Source organism: Mesocricetus auratus, unplaced genomic scaffold (assembly GCF_017639785.1).
Source record: "Mesocricetus auratus isolate SY011 unplaced genomic scaffold, BCM_Maur_2.0 Super-Scaffold_100045, whole genome shotgun sequence".
Taxonomy (NCBI): Eukaryota; Metazoa; Chordata; class Mammalia; order Rodentia; family Cricetidae; genus Mesocricetus; species Mesocricetus auratus.
The window spans coordinates 8,210,070-8,227,867 of NW_024429222.1; the positions used below are offsets into that span (position 1 = coordinate 8,210,070).

At 46.8% G+C, this 17,798-nt stretch overlaps 1 protein-coding gene across 1 annotated transcript in view; it reads left to right on the forward strand.

Moving 5' to 3' along the window:
• Slc6a2 (solute carrier family 6 member 2) overlaps positions 1-15,994 on the forward strand; it is a 39,317-nt gene extending 23,323 nt beyond the window's left edge. The window contains exons 5-14 of the mRNA XM_005079146.4: positions 3,917-4,051; positions 5,040-5,143; positions 6,248-6,372; positions 7,811-7,923; positions 8,992-9,120; positions 9,421-9,520; positions 10,428-10,528; positions 10,940-11,107; positions 11,776-11,847; positions 12,399-15,994. Of these exons, the coding sequence (XP_005079203.1) occupies positions 3,917-4,051; positions 5,040-5,143; positions 6,248-6,372; positions 7,811-7,923; positions 8,992-9,120; positions 9,421-9,520; positions 10,428-10,528; positions 10,940-11,107; positions 11,776-11,847; positions 12,399-12,422 (1,071 nt within the window). The 3' untranslated portion in view covers positions 12,423-15,994. The remainder of the gene's footprint in view (positions 1-3,916; positions 4,052-5,039; positions 5,144-6,247; positions 6,373-7,810; positions 7,924-8,991; positions 9,121-9,420; positions 9,521-10,427; positions 10,529-10,939; positions 11,108-11,775; positions 11,848-12,398) is intronic.
• Positions 15,995-17,798: the final 1,804 nt, after the last annotated feature.

Here is a 17,798-nt window from a genome sequence, read left to right on the forward strand (position 1 = left end):
AAGAGGTGGTGGAATTGGAAAGAGAGAGAAAACCATACAAACTCAGAGATTAAGTTTTAGAATACTTAATAGATAAAAAACTTTCTTGTTTGCATTTTCATTTCTAGTGAAGTCATAATTCTAGCCATCTTTCCCACTACTGTGTCAATACAGGCTGATTCTGGTTTACCTTCATGACTTGACTAAGTTATACACTTAGTTACACAGAACAGAGTCATTTGCATATGATCCATGCTTGCACTAAACTATGTATAGCATGCTGTTTTCTTAAGCAACATTAGTGTTATGCCATTCCTTATACATTCTTCTGTGTAAAAAAATTATTTTCATTGCTGAAAACGGCCCTGGAATTCAGTTCAAAGACCACAAAGCCTAGGTGTGGAAAAATTAATCACGTTTCACAGAGATACGGAGTGGATATTTACTTTATTTATTTTAATGCTCATTTGTGTGAACATGTGTATGTTTGTATGTGTGTGGAGTGCACATACGTATTTGGTGGGCGGTGTACAAGTAAAGCCCAATGGGAAGGCTACGGATTGCCATTCCTGTGCACTATTTTTGTTGTTGCTCTTGCTATTGTTTGCTCGCTTGTTTGTTTAAGAGTTTCTCACTGGTCTGGTCCTTGGCAAGTAAACTAGGCTAGCTGGCCACAAACTGTAGGGAGCTTCCACCCAGCGCTATGGGACCAGGGAGATGCTGAGCTTCCATTATTCAAAGTGTGCAAGCCTCGGTATGCTCCCAGGCACCAGGCCAAGTATGGTCTTGGTCAAGGTGAGGTCCATGGGCTACTAGCATTGATGTCACCCATGACCTACTAGAATTGATGTCATCCAGAAGCTCATCAGAAAGGGGAGCTCCTCTCCCACCCCCACCAAATTAGGTCTCTCCAGGAAGGAGCAGAAAGCTAAGCTTTCCGGGGGTGCCTCTCAGGGTCCTCTTAGACTTGCAGATGGAGAAGCTCTGGTGGGTGTTATGCTCCAACACTGAGAATATAAATACCCACACCACTGGGAGGGTGCTCTGTCATCTCAGGCTCTTCCTTTTATGAGCCACAGTCGTCTTCATTTTTATGATCAGTCATTGCTTTGAGTTTGTTGCTGTGGAACTTAAGAAGTTATCCATAGATACATCCAAGCAGATAAGAATTTATCTTTAGACAAGGTGGAACACATCCTCATTCCCAGCATTTAGGAAACAGAGTTTGAGGTTAGCCTGATCTTTTAGAGCAGGTTAGCCAGGGCTACCTAGTGAGACTGTCTCAAAATAAAAGCAAACAAAACAAAAACCAAAAACAGTAGCAAAGTCCCCAAACCAAGCTATGTTTAAAGTGACAGAACAAGAAAAAAAGGAGTTGCTCATTTGTTCTTTATCTCATGTTTAAAAGTAGGCCTAGGATGGAGATGACACAGCTCAGAGGGCTCTTCCTTGGCTGTTCTCATAGGGACACACATGGCTGTGAGGGAGATGTCCTCCAGCTTTTGACAAAAGGTTCTAGAGGCCACCAAAAGCTTTAAATTTGAATGCATGGTCACGGGGCTGGGGTGGGGGACATCTTCTCTTTCTTGATGCTTGATGTACTCACAGTACATCACACTTATACCCTGGTGCATTCTTTAGGAAACCAAATCTGTGTTGGAGCCTCAGTCATGGCCAGTGCAAGACCACCTCCAGGCTCGACGGAGGGGGAGATTTCTTAGAGTCAGAACACTGGGTGCTGTTTCCATGGGAGGAGTGTGGTCACACCCAGCCTGCTGGGTAGGACAGTGCAGCTGTGCCACAGCTGTTGACAAGAGTTGTAGTAGACTGTAGCTGTTAGAATAAGGAAGGATGACGACTCTTCTTTGTTCCAATTGCCAAGGGTTGAGATCCGTTTGTCCCATTTGGAGAGATTGAGTCATCCGAGACCAATGTGAGGCCACCCAGATGCAGCAGCTTCAGCGTCAAGGGCATGTTTTGCTCCCCGTTTGTTATCAAGTTTTGTCCTCCACGTTTCAGCATTAACAACCCCTCAAAGAACAGAAGCCAAAGTACATATTCTCAAAGACATTCATAGAACTGGGGAGTGACTAACTGAATATCATTAAACAGGGAGCATTTTCTGGTTCCCTCCAAACCAGATGTGCCTACCACTGATGGGTCTACTCTGTTTCCTCACTCATTCATTTGCTCTTATTTTCATTCTTTCTTTCACTAACTCTGTCATTCACTGGCTGTCTGGTTTATAACTCAACTGCTCTTACTTCCTTCCATCCCTGCACCCAACCATCTGACCACTTAACTACCCATTCCTTCATTTAACCAAAAGCCCAGTTCTATAGCCAACCATCTGTCCCATCTTCTAACTCAAACTTTCATCTATATGAATGTTCATTCATTCACCTAACAGACATTTTAAAGGACCCATATACCCCAGGAATAAGGAAATAAGCCAGCTAAATTCCAGTTTATAAATGCATATATGGAAAAATGTATGAGTTTGTCACTAATACATTACTCTTTGTTTTGAGTCCATATCTTTCTAGGCTGACAAAGAACTTTACCCTCAGGCATGTCTTCAGTGTTCCATGTTCCCTCTAGGCTTGTGTATGGACTCTTTAGGGGGCAGAGTGCCTGAGCTGTAGGGGGGAAACTCTCCTGGTCCTTAAGCTATGTGTCCATTCATGTTACAGCAGTGCCTTCCTTGGGTCTGACTACCCAGCCCTGGCTCAGTGTTCTGTTTGGGTCCCAACTTTTCTGCAAAGAAAATGCTACAGCCCACAGCTGCATCAAAGTGAAGACATTTAACCTTGGCTACACAAAATTGACCTTAGTTGGGAAAAAATAATGTAGTTGAGGCCCTACCTTAGGTCATTTGAACCAGAAATCCCAAGCCAGGGGCCTCTCTACAACATTCTAGTATATAACTCCCCTGGAGTGCTATAGTGTATAGACAAGAGCAAGGAGGATCAGAGAGGGTGGCAGGCCTCCTAGTCACCTCTCTCTCTCTCTGTCCCTCCAAGCTGGGGGTGACTATCTGTTCTGATTCTAAAGGCAATCTCTTCCCTTTTGTATTTCTCCAAAGACAGTTTGTCTTGGTCTCTATCTGCTCCTACTGAGGTGGGGAATTTTTTTCTGTTTTCTGTCCAGTCACATGCACCACAGACTTGAGAGAATGCACTTAAATGTGGATAAAGAAATAGAGAGAAGTTAACTGTTTTGCACGCATTTGTAATCACAGCACCTGGGAGACTGAGACAGGAGGATCATGAGTTTGAGGGATCCTGGGCTACATGTGAGCCAATGTCTCATAAAATAAAAGATGTATCTCAGAGGTTGAGTGTTTGCTTGACATGAGGAAGGTGCTGTCCTCTACACTGAAGGAAATAAAGGCACATATACACAAAAAGAGAATGCGTTAAAGGATAAGGACAGATGGCAATGGAGGAGAAGGAAAACGGAGAGAGAAAGGGGGGGGGAGACTGGACATTTTAAATAACTTGCCTGTCAGTTGAGTGCAGCAACCAATGATGGAGGCAAGACTGACAGGAGGAGGGTGAGTGTACTCAGTTCTATATGAAGAAGCTTAAAGGGATCAGGGTAGGGAGTTTTGTTGAAGAAGAGGCACCAAGGGCTTTGACAGTCTAGTTTTTGTCCTTGCTGGCCACCGTTGCTGTCTGAGCCCTATTCTCTAAGTGACTGACTGACTGACTCTACCAGTTCTAAGCTTCTTCAGGGAGCTCTGCGTCTGTTCATTGTTCTGTCCCTGAGGTCTGGCCAAGGAGATGGCCCCGAGATGAAGATGGCGCCTCAAACACTAGGAGAAGGAAGCTGGGGGAGGGCATGTTTGACTTTCTGGGAAAAGACCTCGTGTCCTTAGTAACTCCCCAGGTCACAGGCAGAGTGGGACTCTCACAGCCAGTTTGTCTCTGCTCAGGTCGTGTGGATCACAGCCACCCTGCCTTACTTTGTGCTGTTTGTGCTCCTGGTCCATGGTGTCACACTGCCTGGCGCCTCCAATGGCATCAACGCTTACCTGCACATTGACTTCTACCGCCTCAAAGAGGCCACGGTGAGTGCCTGCTGGCCACCTATCATTGGGCCAGATGGAGGGAGGCTTCTTAGGGGGTAGGTGGTGATGGGTGCAGCAACAGGATTAAGAAGGGCAAATTTCAATGTGCTCCTTTCTTAGTTGAGTGTCCAGCCTACCACTATGCTATAGAGCAAGGACCAAGAAGCAACCTCTTTCTTGTGTAACTCTTAGAAAGATGGGAGACCATTGGCCACAGGTCACCTTGAAACTTGTGAAGCACAGCAGGCTTCCATTGGTTCTGCACCTGTTCAGCTACCCTCATTCACTCAGATATGTAGACACTGAGTCCTTAGTATAGTCTCAGTGAGTGGATCTGCCTTCCTCCATTGCAATGGAAGGTTGGGGAAATCCAGAATAATACAAGTAAAGATGTGGCAGGCACCATCACACTCAAATGCCTTAGTTTAGGTGCATTGAATATATTTATCATATATATATATATGTACACATATATCTACAGACACACACACACACACAGCAATCTTGGATGCTGGAGAAGAGAGACTGACTAGGGCTAAACCATGACACAGAGGTTGGAGAAGTGCTCACATCTTTAGTCCACTAGCCATATACTTTCGCTCCAGGGAGAGGGGATTGGGAAGTAGACTCCATTGTCTCCTAAGGCCCCCACTGCTTACCAGTGTCTGTGACTGGAAAGGGCAGGAGGATGCTATCTTCAGAACTCCCGTGATGGTCAGTACCCTTTGGTCTTTCCCGGCACCATTCTAGCTTAGAATTTTAGGTTTTTAACTTTCTTGAAAACCTGGATGTTAAATGGATTCACTAGGCTCCCCAGAATGTGATTACTCTGGTAGCCAAGGCCAGGAGATGCTAGGGAGATTCCAGCCTGTTACTGTACTGCCTCTGTTGACTTCAGACCACGTTTTCTGGTCTATGGCACTCTCAAGGTGGCAATCCAGTTCTCCAGGAAGCAGAGATGGTGATGACTTCTGTTCACTGGTTTCAGGTATGGATTGATGCTGCAACTCAGATATTTTTTTCCCTGGGGGCTGGATTTGGAGTCTTGATTGCATTCGCCAGTTACAATAAATTTGACAACAACTGTTACAGGTAAGCACCCCTCTAGAGCGTGCCAATGCTTGAGTCCTGGGGTCAGTCCTTATAGGAACCGAGAGAGGGCTTTAACTAGACAGGCTTTATCTGTCCTCTGTGGACCATCCTGATCATTCTGGGAAGCCCAATGTGGTCTAGGGGGCCCGAGGAGCATATTTCACTAGAAGACATCTCTTGGGAAAGTTGAGGTCACTAGCTATAGGAGCTTATGGGGAAGGATTATTGGGACAGAGGAGCATGGCATGGTTTCCAGAGAAGATGAAACTACCTGATGCCATTCATCAGATACTGCCATGAGGCAGGGGCAGAATGAACAGGCTGGAGAGGGCTGGCTGGGTCAGAAGTAAGACTTCAGAGCAGGTGGGATGCTGAAGTTTGGATCAGTGAACACCTAATGCCACTTCCTGCAGACCCTGTGCTATGAGGAATTCAGAGTTGGGGCAGATTTGAGTCTACCTTTCTTGCTCCATTTAACAATAAAGGCAAAAACACAGAAAGAACAGGATGCATGTGCCACCAGGAGAGGTTTTAGGGAGGTCAGAAAAATGGGATGATCACCCCGTTAGTAGGGTGCTGCAATAAGAGCCTAGAGATGAACTTGAGGCAAGCTTGGGAGGACAGCTGAGGTTATGGTAGGCAGGTGGGGAACGGATGGCATGGATAGAGATAGGGAGGCAGTGTGTCAGAGGATCAGGGTTGCTTTGTTCTATTTGTTCCAAGAGTATACACTAGAAGTTATGAGAAACAGGCCAAGAAGGAAGGGTGGCTCATCTTAGCAATGCTCTGAAATGACAGCACAAAGATCTAGGAGACATAGTAAGTCACGGAGAGTTCACTTAAGGAGAGAGGAACTCTTGATCCCCTAAGAGTTCACCAGTGCCTTTGGTGAGCTCTTTGCTTACACACTGGCCCAGCAGGTACTAACCCAGTGGTGGTGAGGCACTGGGGTTCATGTGACAGCATGGCAATGGAAAAGAGGGGTGGCTTTGAGATTGAATGAGACTGAAGATTCCATAGATGGCCAGTGGTTCATGAGCAGAGTGGCATTAGAGTCAGGTGGACTTGCATTGTCAATAGCAGCCCCGCCTCTCTCTCTACCAGGGATGCCCTGCTGACCAGCACCATCAACTGCGTTACCAGTTTTATTTCTGGGTTTGCCATCTTCTCCATCCTTGGTTACATGGCCCATGAACATAAGGTCAAGATTGAGGATGTTGCCACTGAAGGTAGGTGGCCAGACCACTTTGTTTCCAGCTAAAAGAAGAAAGATCGAGCTTGTCATAGTGCCTCTATGGTTGGAAGACAGTGAGGGCTGGCTTTCCATCTGCTGGGCTTTCTCTTGAGGGCATCAGTGAACATTCCTGGAAACCCTGGGCCCTAAGTATATAACACAAGACTTTCCTCTGGCAGCCTAAGAGGAACACATTTTGGGCTGCAAATTCTGCACCAGCCTTTGTGCTAATTACCTAATAATTAGTTCCAAATCTGTTCCAGTTCTGAAGTCCTCATAGTTCCGGGTCTGCAGGAGGTAGCATTAGGTGCTCATACTAGGTTATTTATACACAAAAGATGCTGAGTTAACTTATCCCTCTGTAAGCCCAGAGTAGAGAGATTGGTTGTCCAGTAGGCTTCAGGTACAGGTCGTGTGTTGTTTATCTTGTTATAGAGAAGTAGAAGTAGAAATACCCATGTGTCAAAAGAGTCATGCTTATAGGACAGTGTGTATAACATCTAATTATATCTTTAATGTCCTCAGCCTCTTCACATTACTATATTGGGGAGCAAGCCTGAGCATGAATTTCAGTGGGGACAAACTATGTACCAAACACAGCAGCATAGCTCCACTTAGTTCTCACAAAGCTGCAAGGCAAGGATCAGCAGATTCTCTTTAAAGATGAGTCTTTTGGATTTAAGCTACTGGTGAGCTGGTGAGCAATGATGTTAGCATTTGGCCCCAATCATCTTGACTTTGGATCCTCTGTCTCTCTGTGGCCTTCTGTATCCTTAAGGCTACAAGGAGGTTGAGACCCAGGGAGGGGCATTCTGTAGTGGACTATGAGGGTCATGAGTTTCTGAGAATCAGGGTAGAATCCCACAGAGTAGAAAGTGGGTTTACCACATGTGGCTTGTAGCTGTTCAGGCAAGCTGCTGCTCTCTCTGCCTGGCTGTTTGATGCCCAGGTTGTGTTCATCTGCTTTGCATTACTATTAACAAAATCCCCGAGACAATTGACTTATGATGCGGACAAGGCTAGTTGACTCACAGTTTTGGAGATTTAGTCAATGACTACTTGGCACTCTTGCTTTGAGACCTGTGTTGGGGACAACCTGTTCACCTAATGGCTGAGGTGCAAAAGGGAGAGAGGGAAGAAGAGATTGGGTCCCAGTATCTTCTACAAGGACACATCCTCAATAAATGGAAGACTACATTGGACCTCATATCTTGAACTTCCTACCACTTCAAAACTGCTCTAGCTAACTGATCAAGACTTTGACACAGGGCTGCTTGGGGGACATTACAGATCTCAAAAATAGCACAACTAAACTGTGTCTCCTTGTCTCATGCACAGATCATGAGTCTGTGCTGTCCACGCATGACTGATCAAGAGTCCCGAGCCCCAATTGAACATCCCAGCCATTGACCAGGCCTTAATATTTCTTACAGGAGCTGGCCTTGTGTTTATCTTGTATCCAGAAGCCATCTCCACTCTGTCAGGATCCACGTTCTGGGCGGTTTTGTTCTTCTTGATGCTCCTGGCTCTGGGTCTGGACAGCTCAGTGAGTAATTCCTCTCAGAACACCCTTCTCCACCACTGTAATCCACACCAGTACTCAGCCTGCAGGGCTGTTGCTGTCTGGTGTCTGTTTCCAAGGGCCCTATTTTAATCCAAATAATGAAGTGAGTCTTCTTTCAAAATGATAGCCTAGGTCAAAGCCAGGAACCTACAGGAACTCCAAATTGTACTGGGTCTCAGACAAGCCAGCCCAACACTTTGCTTTTGCGGATGGGGAGGCAGACTTCAGAAAGGACATGAATAGAATGTTCTGTGACCCAGCACTTTCCCACTCATTATATTTTATTACTAACAAACAACCCAAACATTTTGGACCCTGCTAGGTTACTAGAATTACTGTTGTTGTTTTTTCAGTTGTTTAGTTATGTGCAAATTAAGTTCCTGACATCTTTTTAATGTCTGTTTCTACCCTTCAGTCTTAAATGCCTTAGGGAAGGGCTGGCCGGCAGACCTCACTGTCTTTGCTTTTCACTTGGTGGATCTGCCAGAGCAGTGTGCTGGAAAGGATTCTGAGGCTGACTCCAGACCTCAGGGAAGAGTATTGAGGTTGATTAACAATGCCTGCCAAGGGCATTGGAGAGGAGCAAGGGACATGTGTGATTATTGACTGCCACAGCAGTGGCTCATAAGGAATATAAGGAATAGACTCACAGTCTGTACTTAAAGTGACCACTTCGCTTGGAAAGGCAGTAAGGGACCCTTATCATATACTACAGTATGAAGTTTCCACTCTGGATAAGTTCTTTGGTTGATGTTTCCAGAAGGTTCTATTTGCACGTAGATGTGTCATCTGGCAACTATATCCTTCACTCGCTATTTCTCATCAGTACTCAGGCTGAATGAATCAGAGGTCAGGGACCTGTTGAGGAGGCAGGCAAGAGTTGACTCTCATTTCATATAATTTGAGCGTGATTGAGACTGGAGCAGAAAAAGATGCTTAAGAGGAAAGCAGGGCCTGCCAGTTTCTGAGGAGCCTGATGTACGTGAAGCTGATAGTGAGCTGCAGAAAGGACGCCCTTCATTCCTGCCCCTCCCTCCTGGTTCTCTACAGATGGGAGGCATGGAAGCAGTCATCACAGGACTGGCTGATGACTTCCAGGTCTTGAAGCGGCACCGGAAACTCTTCACATTTGGTGTCACCATAAGTACTTTCCTTCTGGCCATGTTTTGCATAACCAAGGTGAGGTTGGGCTTGGGGCAATCTGGGACTTTTTAAAGACTGTTTCAAAAATCCAGACGTTCTCAGCCTTGGTACTGGGATGGGCCGGGTGGGCCTGAGCACAGGGGTTCTGCTATCCTGAACCCCACCCGGCCATTGGTTAGAATGCAGACGCATTTGGCTGTACAGCCCTGCCACCCATGTTTGTAAACGGGGCTCTGATCATGAGGCAATGGGGACAGGAAGGATTTGCAGGATGGATAGGATAGCCAGTGACTGCTTATACCAAGGTTGGCTCAAGCCCTTTCTCTCTGTGACCAGGGAGGAATTTATGTCCTGACTCTGCTGGATACTTTTGCAGCAGGCACCTCCATTCTGTTTGCGGTACTTATGGAAGCTATCGGAGTGTCCTGGTTTTATGGTAAGTGAGTGTTGTCGTAAGCCTTGGTCCTAAGAGCTCCTGGGAGGGAAAGGGGCTTTTCATGTCCAAGACAACCACTGGGATCTCCAGAAGTGAACACTTCACTTAATAGGTGTAAGTCTCTCCAACCCTTAGCTCACTGGGCTGCAAAGACCTGGGAGAGACTGGGTGCCAACATCTGAAAGAGAACCAGTAGCGAGCTGCAGACCCCCAGCCACCAAACCTGACAGTGCATGCATCAGAGTGAACAAACAAAGCAGCTAAACTTGAACTTCAGATGAATGATAAATACATGTTTTCAGATCAGCATGACCCAAATACTTCGCAGACTCTCCTGATGCTGATATTTTTCATTACGGGTCTGAAATTCAAACCTAAACAGATATCCTGTATTTTATCCACTAAACTCACTCTGGAGCTGGACTGAGAAATCAACTGTCACATGTGATATAATTGCTCATTTCCCCTTCATGTGACAGTAGTAGGCTAATCTTGGTTTTGCTCTTTCTGGAAGGGGTTGCAGCATGTAATGGTCTCTTTCAGATTATGCTTGGAGGGGTGTCCACGTGTGCACATGCGTGGTCAGATGGAATGTTCTCACTGAAAGGCTATGCCAGAGGAAAGAGCCAGACTGGGGTCAAGGCACCTGGCTTGTCAGTTTGGGTCAAGTGTTCGCTTCTCTGAGCCCTGGCTTCCCTCTTGTAAGAGTGGCACAGGAAAGGTGGCTGTCCCAGAGTTTGTCCTGTCTCTTGTTAGCAAAGTGCTTTTCGGGCCTCCCGCGTTCCAAGGTGTCAGTCTCTCGCCACCTGCCCTGCACTCTGCCAGAACTTCATGGAATGGCTTCAGGGGAGGCCCCAGGCCTGCACCTGTGGGCTCTCTGTGACATGCTTGCCCTGTGTGCTCACAGGTGTTGACAGGTTCAGCAATGACATTCAGCAGATGATGGGGTTTAAGCCAGGCCTGTACTGGAGACTGTGTTGGAAGTTCGTCAGTCCTGCCTTCCTTCTGGTGGGTTTGATGTGGCTGGGGTACCTGTAGAAGGGTGGTTGAGTACAGGCTGGGGGTGGGGTGGGCACATTTATTCCCTAGGGGGGATGCTGGAATCTAGAAGTCTGGTCATGCAGGCAGGACTCTTAGAAGGGTCAGGGGGGGTACTCTACCTTAGTGGATCTCCAGCCAGGTCCCCTACCCCCACCCCATGCTGTTGTGTTGGCTACAAAGTCACTTTTGTTCCTTCCTCCCCCATTGCTTTGCCATCTCGAATCTTCACTAACTCTTGCTTGCCTCCTGAACACCTCTTCTTTTTCTTTCTCATTTCCTCCTACAATCGTCTCCTTTTGTTTCTATCTCTGCCATTCTCTTCTCCCTTCCATCCTCTCTCTTTTCTGTTTCTCCTTCCCGCCCCATCCTTTCCTCCAGTTTGTGGTGGTGGTCAGTATCATCAACTTCAAGCCGCTCACCTACGATGACTACGTCTATCCTCCCTGGGCCAACTGGGTCGGGTGGGGCATTGCCCTCTCATCCATGATCCTGGTACCTGCCTATGTCATCTACAAGTTCTTCAGCATTCGGGGCTCCCTTTGGGAGGTGAGCTCTGGGATGGCTATTGTGGGATAAGGGGAAGGCGGCATTCTTGTTGGGGTGAGAGAGCGAAAGAGGATACTTGGGATACTTGGGGGTCAGCATACCCACCTCATTTACCAAGTGATGACCCTTCCTGAGCCTCAGCTTCCACATCTGTAACTTGGGAATAATATCTTGTGCCTTGGAAGAGAAAAGCACTTGGGGACTAAGCACAGAAACTGGCCCATGGGAGGTGCTTCCCACATGCCTGCATGCTGCCCATCAGTACTGGGGCTGTTTCTGCTGCTCACAGGGGAAGGCAAATCTCAGCCACGCCTGTCCCCTTTTAGTGTGTTATGTCCCCAGATATCCCATATCTTCTCGTCTAAGTCCACTACCATTTTTAAAATAATAATAATACGATTAACCTTCAACCAGGGGTTTCTGAAATGATTCCTTTTCCTTTATATGCATGCATTGTATACACACACACACACACACCCAACCCTCAACAGAGGTGCCCTTTATCCTGAAGTTACACCATGACTTTTATTTTGCTGTATAAACTAGTGGCGGTAGTCTTTCCAAGTGTCCTTACTTTGTAAGGCAAAGACCTCACATCTGAGCTGCTTTGGGCACATCTGAGGTCTGGGCCACCAAGACTCCCTCCCTCCCTTCTCCCTTTTTCACAGAGAGTGGCCTATGGCATCACACCAGAGAACGAGCACCACCTGGTGGCCCAGAGAGACGTGAGACAGTTCCAGGTAGATGCAGAGCTGACCTTGGGGGTGGTGTGGGGGCAGGGTAGGGTGGGTTCTGGTTGTTCTCTGTGGGGTGCCCAAGCAGGATCACAGTTGGGAAAACTGGGTGGTGTCTAGCTTCAGTTTAGGGGCAAATAAGGTGATGGGTGTTTAGTCAGCCACCAGATGCTGCTGCTGCTATTTCCTAGTCCTGATGCTGAGTGCTGAAGATTCCCGCTTTTATTCTAGCTCTGACGTGTTAGTGACAGAGGTGACTAAGTTAGCGTCACCAAACTAAGCTGAACATTTTATAGTCTTGACAGCATAGCATCAGGACATTAGTAACAGCTGCTGGCCCCAGGGCTGGGGGTGGTGTCTGCTGAGCTTCCTCTTTAGGGGTGGCTTCTTTGTACCCAACCTCAGCACCAGTTAAGGACTGTGTTCTGAAGTCTGCGGCTGTTTTTTTTTTTTTCCTCCCCTTTGCTTCTTGATGTCCCAACCAACTGGCCCCTGGTCCTTCAAGACCCCACTGGCTCTGCCTTCAACTATGTTGGTCCCACTGTCTTTCATTACAGTTGCGGCACTGGCTGGCTATCTGAACCTGGCTCTGAGGAGGAGGAACCCATCATCTGGACCAAGGGCATCCTCTTCACCCCCATGCGGACACCGCCCTGGGATTCCCGTCCTGGAAGAACCTTTCCCATCCCTCTTGTTTTCCCGGTTACTAATGATTCTATGACTCTGGTTTTGTTTGCCTTCTGTTAATCAGGCATGGAGGCAGTGAGTGTGGAGAACTAAAGAGTCTCGAGGAAGAGGATGAGAGGAGGGAATGGGGCCTGGCTTCTGGAACTCTGGCTAGAGGGCAATCTCAGTGCACACATGAGATCCATGACTCAGGCAGAGCCTCTTCCTGAATTTGCTTGTACTTCAGATCTTAGAAGAAACCTTCAATTCATCAAGGCCAAGAGAAGATTGTCTTTTGGCTAGATATCAAAAGCCCAACCGAAGCCTGATGGGGTCTGTGTGGGAGCCAAGGTTACCCAGCTTTTCATCTAGTCACCACTTAGGTACCTGAGCCTCTGTGTGGGAGTTAGGGTTTATTTGCACCTAAAATGTGACTGGTAATGTTTTAGGGGTTTTAAGTAAAAATCCTCTAATTTAAGTTTTCCGTTTAATCTGAGATTGGTTTTTGAATGTTCTAGAATATTACTCTAGCTTCTGGTGTTTGGCTAGTCCCAAACCATGATGTTAGTGGAAGAATGTAGCTGGACTACCAGTGAAGAAGTTCACAAAGTCAGATACTCCAGAAAGGTGATAGAGACAGCTAGACACATCACCCTTGCCAAGACCACACACTGCTCACGTTCTGTCTGACACATGGATGGCTCCAGAGACCTTCCTGGGGATTGAGGCATAGCAGAGATCTTTGTTGTGTTGGGTCAAGTGCATGACTGAGGGCAACGTGATAGGCTGCCATAGTTCTTCATGGTCTACAGGCTTGTCCTAAGCCTCCTCCTGGGATCCTGGCAGACAGGGAGGGGTCCTGAGTAATGGGATATATTGACTCTGAAAATGGTCTGCTTCTTCCTTGACTGGACTTGGCACCTTGGAGGGCATAATGGGATGGAGATCTACCACATCAGAGCACAGCCCTTCATGTCTAGGGGATGATATCCTGACTGGTGACGACAGGTTGGTGGGGTCAGGAAATTTCTAGGTTCACTTAGTGCCCTCTGGTGGTTAGTTTTGATTCGTTGAGGGAAAGGATGGCTTGGTAAATCGATGGCATCTCCTTGGCATGTATGTTTATGGTTTGAGTCTCATAAGCCCTTATTTGAAATGTAGAATCATAGTTTGTCATTGTGATCGTGGAATTCCGTGCTGCAGGTTTTTTTTATTTATGTGTTGTGAAAAAAAAGCCACTGAACACTTTGGGGTCGTGTAGGAGGCCACATGGAGAAACTGGTATGTCCCCATGGAGGGTGCAAGAGGAGGCCAGGTGAGGATAGCTGGATGGGAGATATTTTACTCTGAAGATCCCAAGATTTCCCTGAATCAGGGTCCTTGAGTCATTCTTTAGAGGAAATCCAGCGACTTTGGTTCTTCTGTATAAGAAAGCTGGCTCAGCTCAAGGCACCCCCCAGTGGCAAATGTCTTGCAGTGCTGGGCAAGCAGAACCTCACCCACCTCACTGTCAGAGTCCTGTTAGCAGACAGTCTCAACACCTCTGACGAATAGCACACTTGTTATCTTTAAAGAGAGTTTATCATTATTCAAGTAAAACACTTTCCACCCACACTTCCTCCCTTCTACCCCGTAAGAAGAAAGGCTGTGTCCTATCTTCCATCTCCCCATGTCCCTGGTGAGAAGACAGAGTCCCTCTTGCTCAAGGTCTCAGCTCCTGAGGGACCAGGGTGGACCCTCTCTCTATTCCCATCCTGTCTTCACCCTCCAGAGCACCGGGCAACTCCCTGTTCACCCCACCCAGGGTTGTCACCAAATGCAGAGGGCACAGAGTCCCACTTAAGAGGAAAGGAGTGTTTCTTAGCAGAAGGACAGTGTGTTGGGAGAAGGGTAGAAGAATGTCACTCTTCTCGTCCCACGGGCTCCCTGAGAGGCACTGTTCTTTCCTCTGATGCCAATTGTCATACTTTGAAGCAAGTCCACCTATCTGTCATGAGTGCACACACTCAGAAAGTCAGGGTGCCCTGAATCAGCACTGGTTCACCATTTTCTCATTGCCACCTATGTGGTCCCTCTGCCCGTAGACATTGTCCCCGGGGTGAAGTTGAGATGCGGTGCTAGCCGAATGAGCCCCAAACTAGAGCAAAGGTGCTGTTCTGTGGCAAAGTTGGGTCTTGAGATTGGGACACGGGGTTCTTGGCTCCAAGCCCAGGTGCTCTGATGGGGTAGGTTAGGGTGGGGCACCCAGAAAGGTCCTGGAGGTTCTCATGAAGGTGCTAGGAGGCCACTGCACCCACCTTTCCACCCACACTCAGCAGATGGGGGTTATGCTTAATCACAAATAATGCTTGACTTCCTTATTGTGACTTTTTTTTAAATAGTGGAGTCCAGTGTGCTCCTGAGTACTGTATATGACACTTGACACTTTTGATATTTTATCATATTTTTAGAGAATTATTTTCTATGAGCTGTGAGTCATTTGTTTAAGAACATTGGTGTTATTTAGACCATTCCTGTCAGTCTTCATTCTAGATTCCAGTGAGACAGAGGAGTAAAAGGATACCAACTCACCCTAGAAATCCTGCTCCGCAAAGGTCTCTAAACTGCCTTAGTTCTCAGAGGGTGTTCCTGCCCAGACAGGAGCCAGTCCCCTGCCGTATAATCCATCATCCAGTCTGGATTTTCCAGATCTGGTAATGTAAGACTGACACGTTCTTACCAAAGAAACCATTTCTACCCCATACATTTGTTTGTTTGTTTGTTTTTGAAAACCACAGAGGGGGAAGTGACCAGAGTGGGTGTTTGGTGTGGTGGAATCAGCACAGTATTTAGAATTGATTAGCGGAGGGTCTACAGTGGATTAGCTGTGGCTTGAGACAGGAGCTTTGCATCTTTGGGTTTAAGGGGGTTTTGTCTATAAAATCAGAACTTGATCGGGTAATCAATCAATTAAAAACATAAGCAACAACAAAGCACAACAACGTCCTTGTGCTCAAGTTACAATGACAAAAGCATGCCGCTTACAGCAGAAGCTTCCAAAAGTGACCCATAACTGACCAACTATTGGCCTGCATAGCTTTGATATTTCTTTATGTCTAGTAGATCCCCTATCTCAGATATTTTTTCAGCCAACACCAAAAAGACTTGGTATCTAAGAAGTCGAGTCCAGCCTCTCGATCTGACACTTGGATGGTGTGAGAAGGTGAAGGGCATGCTCTGCCCTGTGTTTGCAAGTCTGGGTACCCACAGCTCTGCCCAGAGGCAGTGTGCTTGGCCCTGGCTGGTGAATGTGAAGCCGTGGGTGCCTGCCCTCGCCCCACTGTCTCTACTTCTATGTAAATAGGATTGTTTCCATCTTCTCCATGTCATGGACCATCCAAGTACCATGCAAATCTCTGTGTCTGCTTTGGATGTGTTTTGAAAGTTGCTCTTTTCATGGGAAAAAATAAGTGTACAGTATAATAAAAGACATTGCCTGTGCTGTCTATTTGGTTGTGAAGTTCTGAGTGCTGTTCCATGCATGTAAAAGCTAGTGACGCAAGTGACATTGTCTCTGATGAGCAGCCAAGTAGTAAAGAAGAGATTCTGGACACAGAAGCCCACCTTTCATCTGTATGCTTGCTCTGAGGACCTGTGGAGGAGATGGATACAGAAGGGTTGAGTGTGTGATGTTAGCTCAAAGATCGCCTCTCCTCTCCTCTCCTCTTCTCTTCTTTCGTCTCCTCTCCTCTCCTCTCCTCCCCTCCCCTCCCCTCCACTTCTCTCTCCTCTTCTCTCCTCCCCTCCCCTTCTCTCTCCTCTCCTCCTTTCCCTTCCCTTCCCCTCCCATTCTCCTTCCACTCTTTCCCTTCTCTTCTCTCCACTCTATCTCAGCCCCTCCTCTCTTCCATGCTTTGTTCCTTTCCTTCTGTTTTATGATCTGTTCTTCTCTAGAACTTGGGATCAAACCCAAGAGCACACTGAGCTATGCTCTCCCCTGATGAGCTACACCCCTGGCTCGTTTTTGTTTAAATACAAAGTGGATGCCGTGAGACAACATGCCTTGTGTCTAACTTTGTTAAGTTTGTCATTCCTAGGCCTGGGTTTCAAAGGCATTAGAACCTCTGCTGAATTAAACTGGGTGCACAGTTTAGTGCAGATGCGGACTTCTCTGGGCAGAGGGTGCTGTCCACACTCAGGCTCTTGGGGTTCACATTGGTTTTGTTTGGGGGGAAGTTGTGAGCTCAGTATGTTTGTTCTCGCCTTTTATGGAAAATGGATTGTTTCCGTCACACAATATATCCTGATTATGATTTCCCCTCTCTCTACTCTTCCAGTTCCTTCCCACCTCCCCTCCCATCCAGATCCACCCGTGTTCTGTCTCTACAGGATAATAATAGAATAAAATACAATAATACAGAACAAAGACTAACTCATAGGAACAGGACAAAGCAATCAAACATAAGGGAAAGACACCAAGAGAAGGCACAAGAAACAGATATATAGAGGCAGAGATCCACTCATTTACCCACTCAGGAATTCCATGAAATCACTAACCTGGAAACCACTATATATATCCAAAGGACCCATAGAGTAAAAGGAGAGAATATATATATATATATATATAAGTAAAATATAAAAAACCAAGATGAAAAAGAAGTCCCTGATGTGACATATGAGACAAGGAGCTCCCAATGATGCTACCGTTGAATTCATTTTCTGTTGGCCTCCTATTGCTAGGCATGCAGCCTACCCTTATGAGTACCACCAATGAAACACCCTTGAGAGAAACTGAATTTTCACTTGCAAATGGTTATGGGGGCCTGTGTCCACTTTCTGCTCTAGGACCCCCACTGGTGCAGACCCACACAGGCCCTCTGCATGCTGCCTCAGTCTCTGTGAGTTCATGTACTTTGATCAAGTTGATTTAGAGGGCCTTGTTTTCTTGGTGTCCTCTGGCTCATATGCTCTTACTGCCTCCTCTTCAGTGGGGTTCCCTGACCCCTGAGAAGAGGAATTTGCCAGAGACATCCCCTTCAGGGTCAAGTGTCCCAAGTCTCACTCTCTGCATAATGTTTGGCTGTGGGTCTCTTTATTTGTTCCCATCTGCTATAGAGGAGGCTACCCTGGTGATAGCTAAGCAAGGCATTGATCTATGAGTACTGCAGAATGTCATTAAAAGCTGTTTTATTGCTACATTTTATATTTATATCTCTGTATCTATCTATCTAGAACAGTAGTATTTAGTTTTACCCTAGGTCCCCAAGATATCTAGTCTCAGGTTCTTGGTCACCCAAGCAGTGTCAGATATG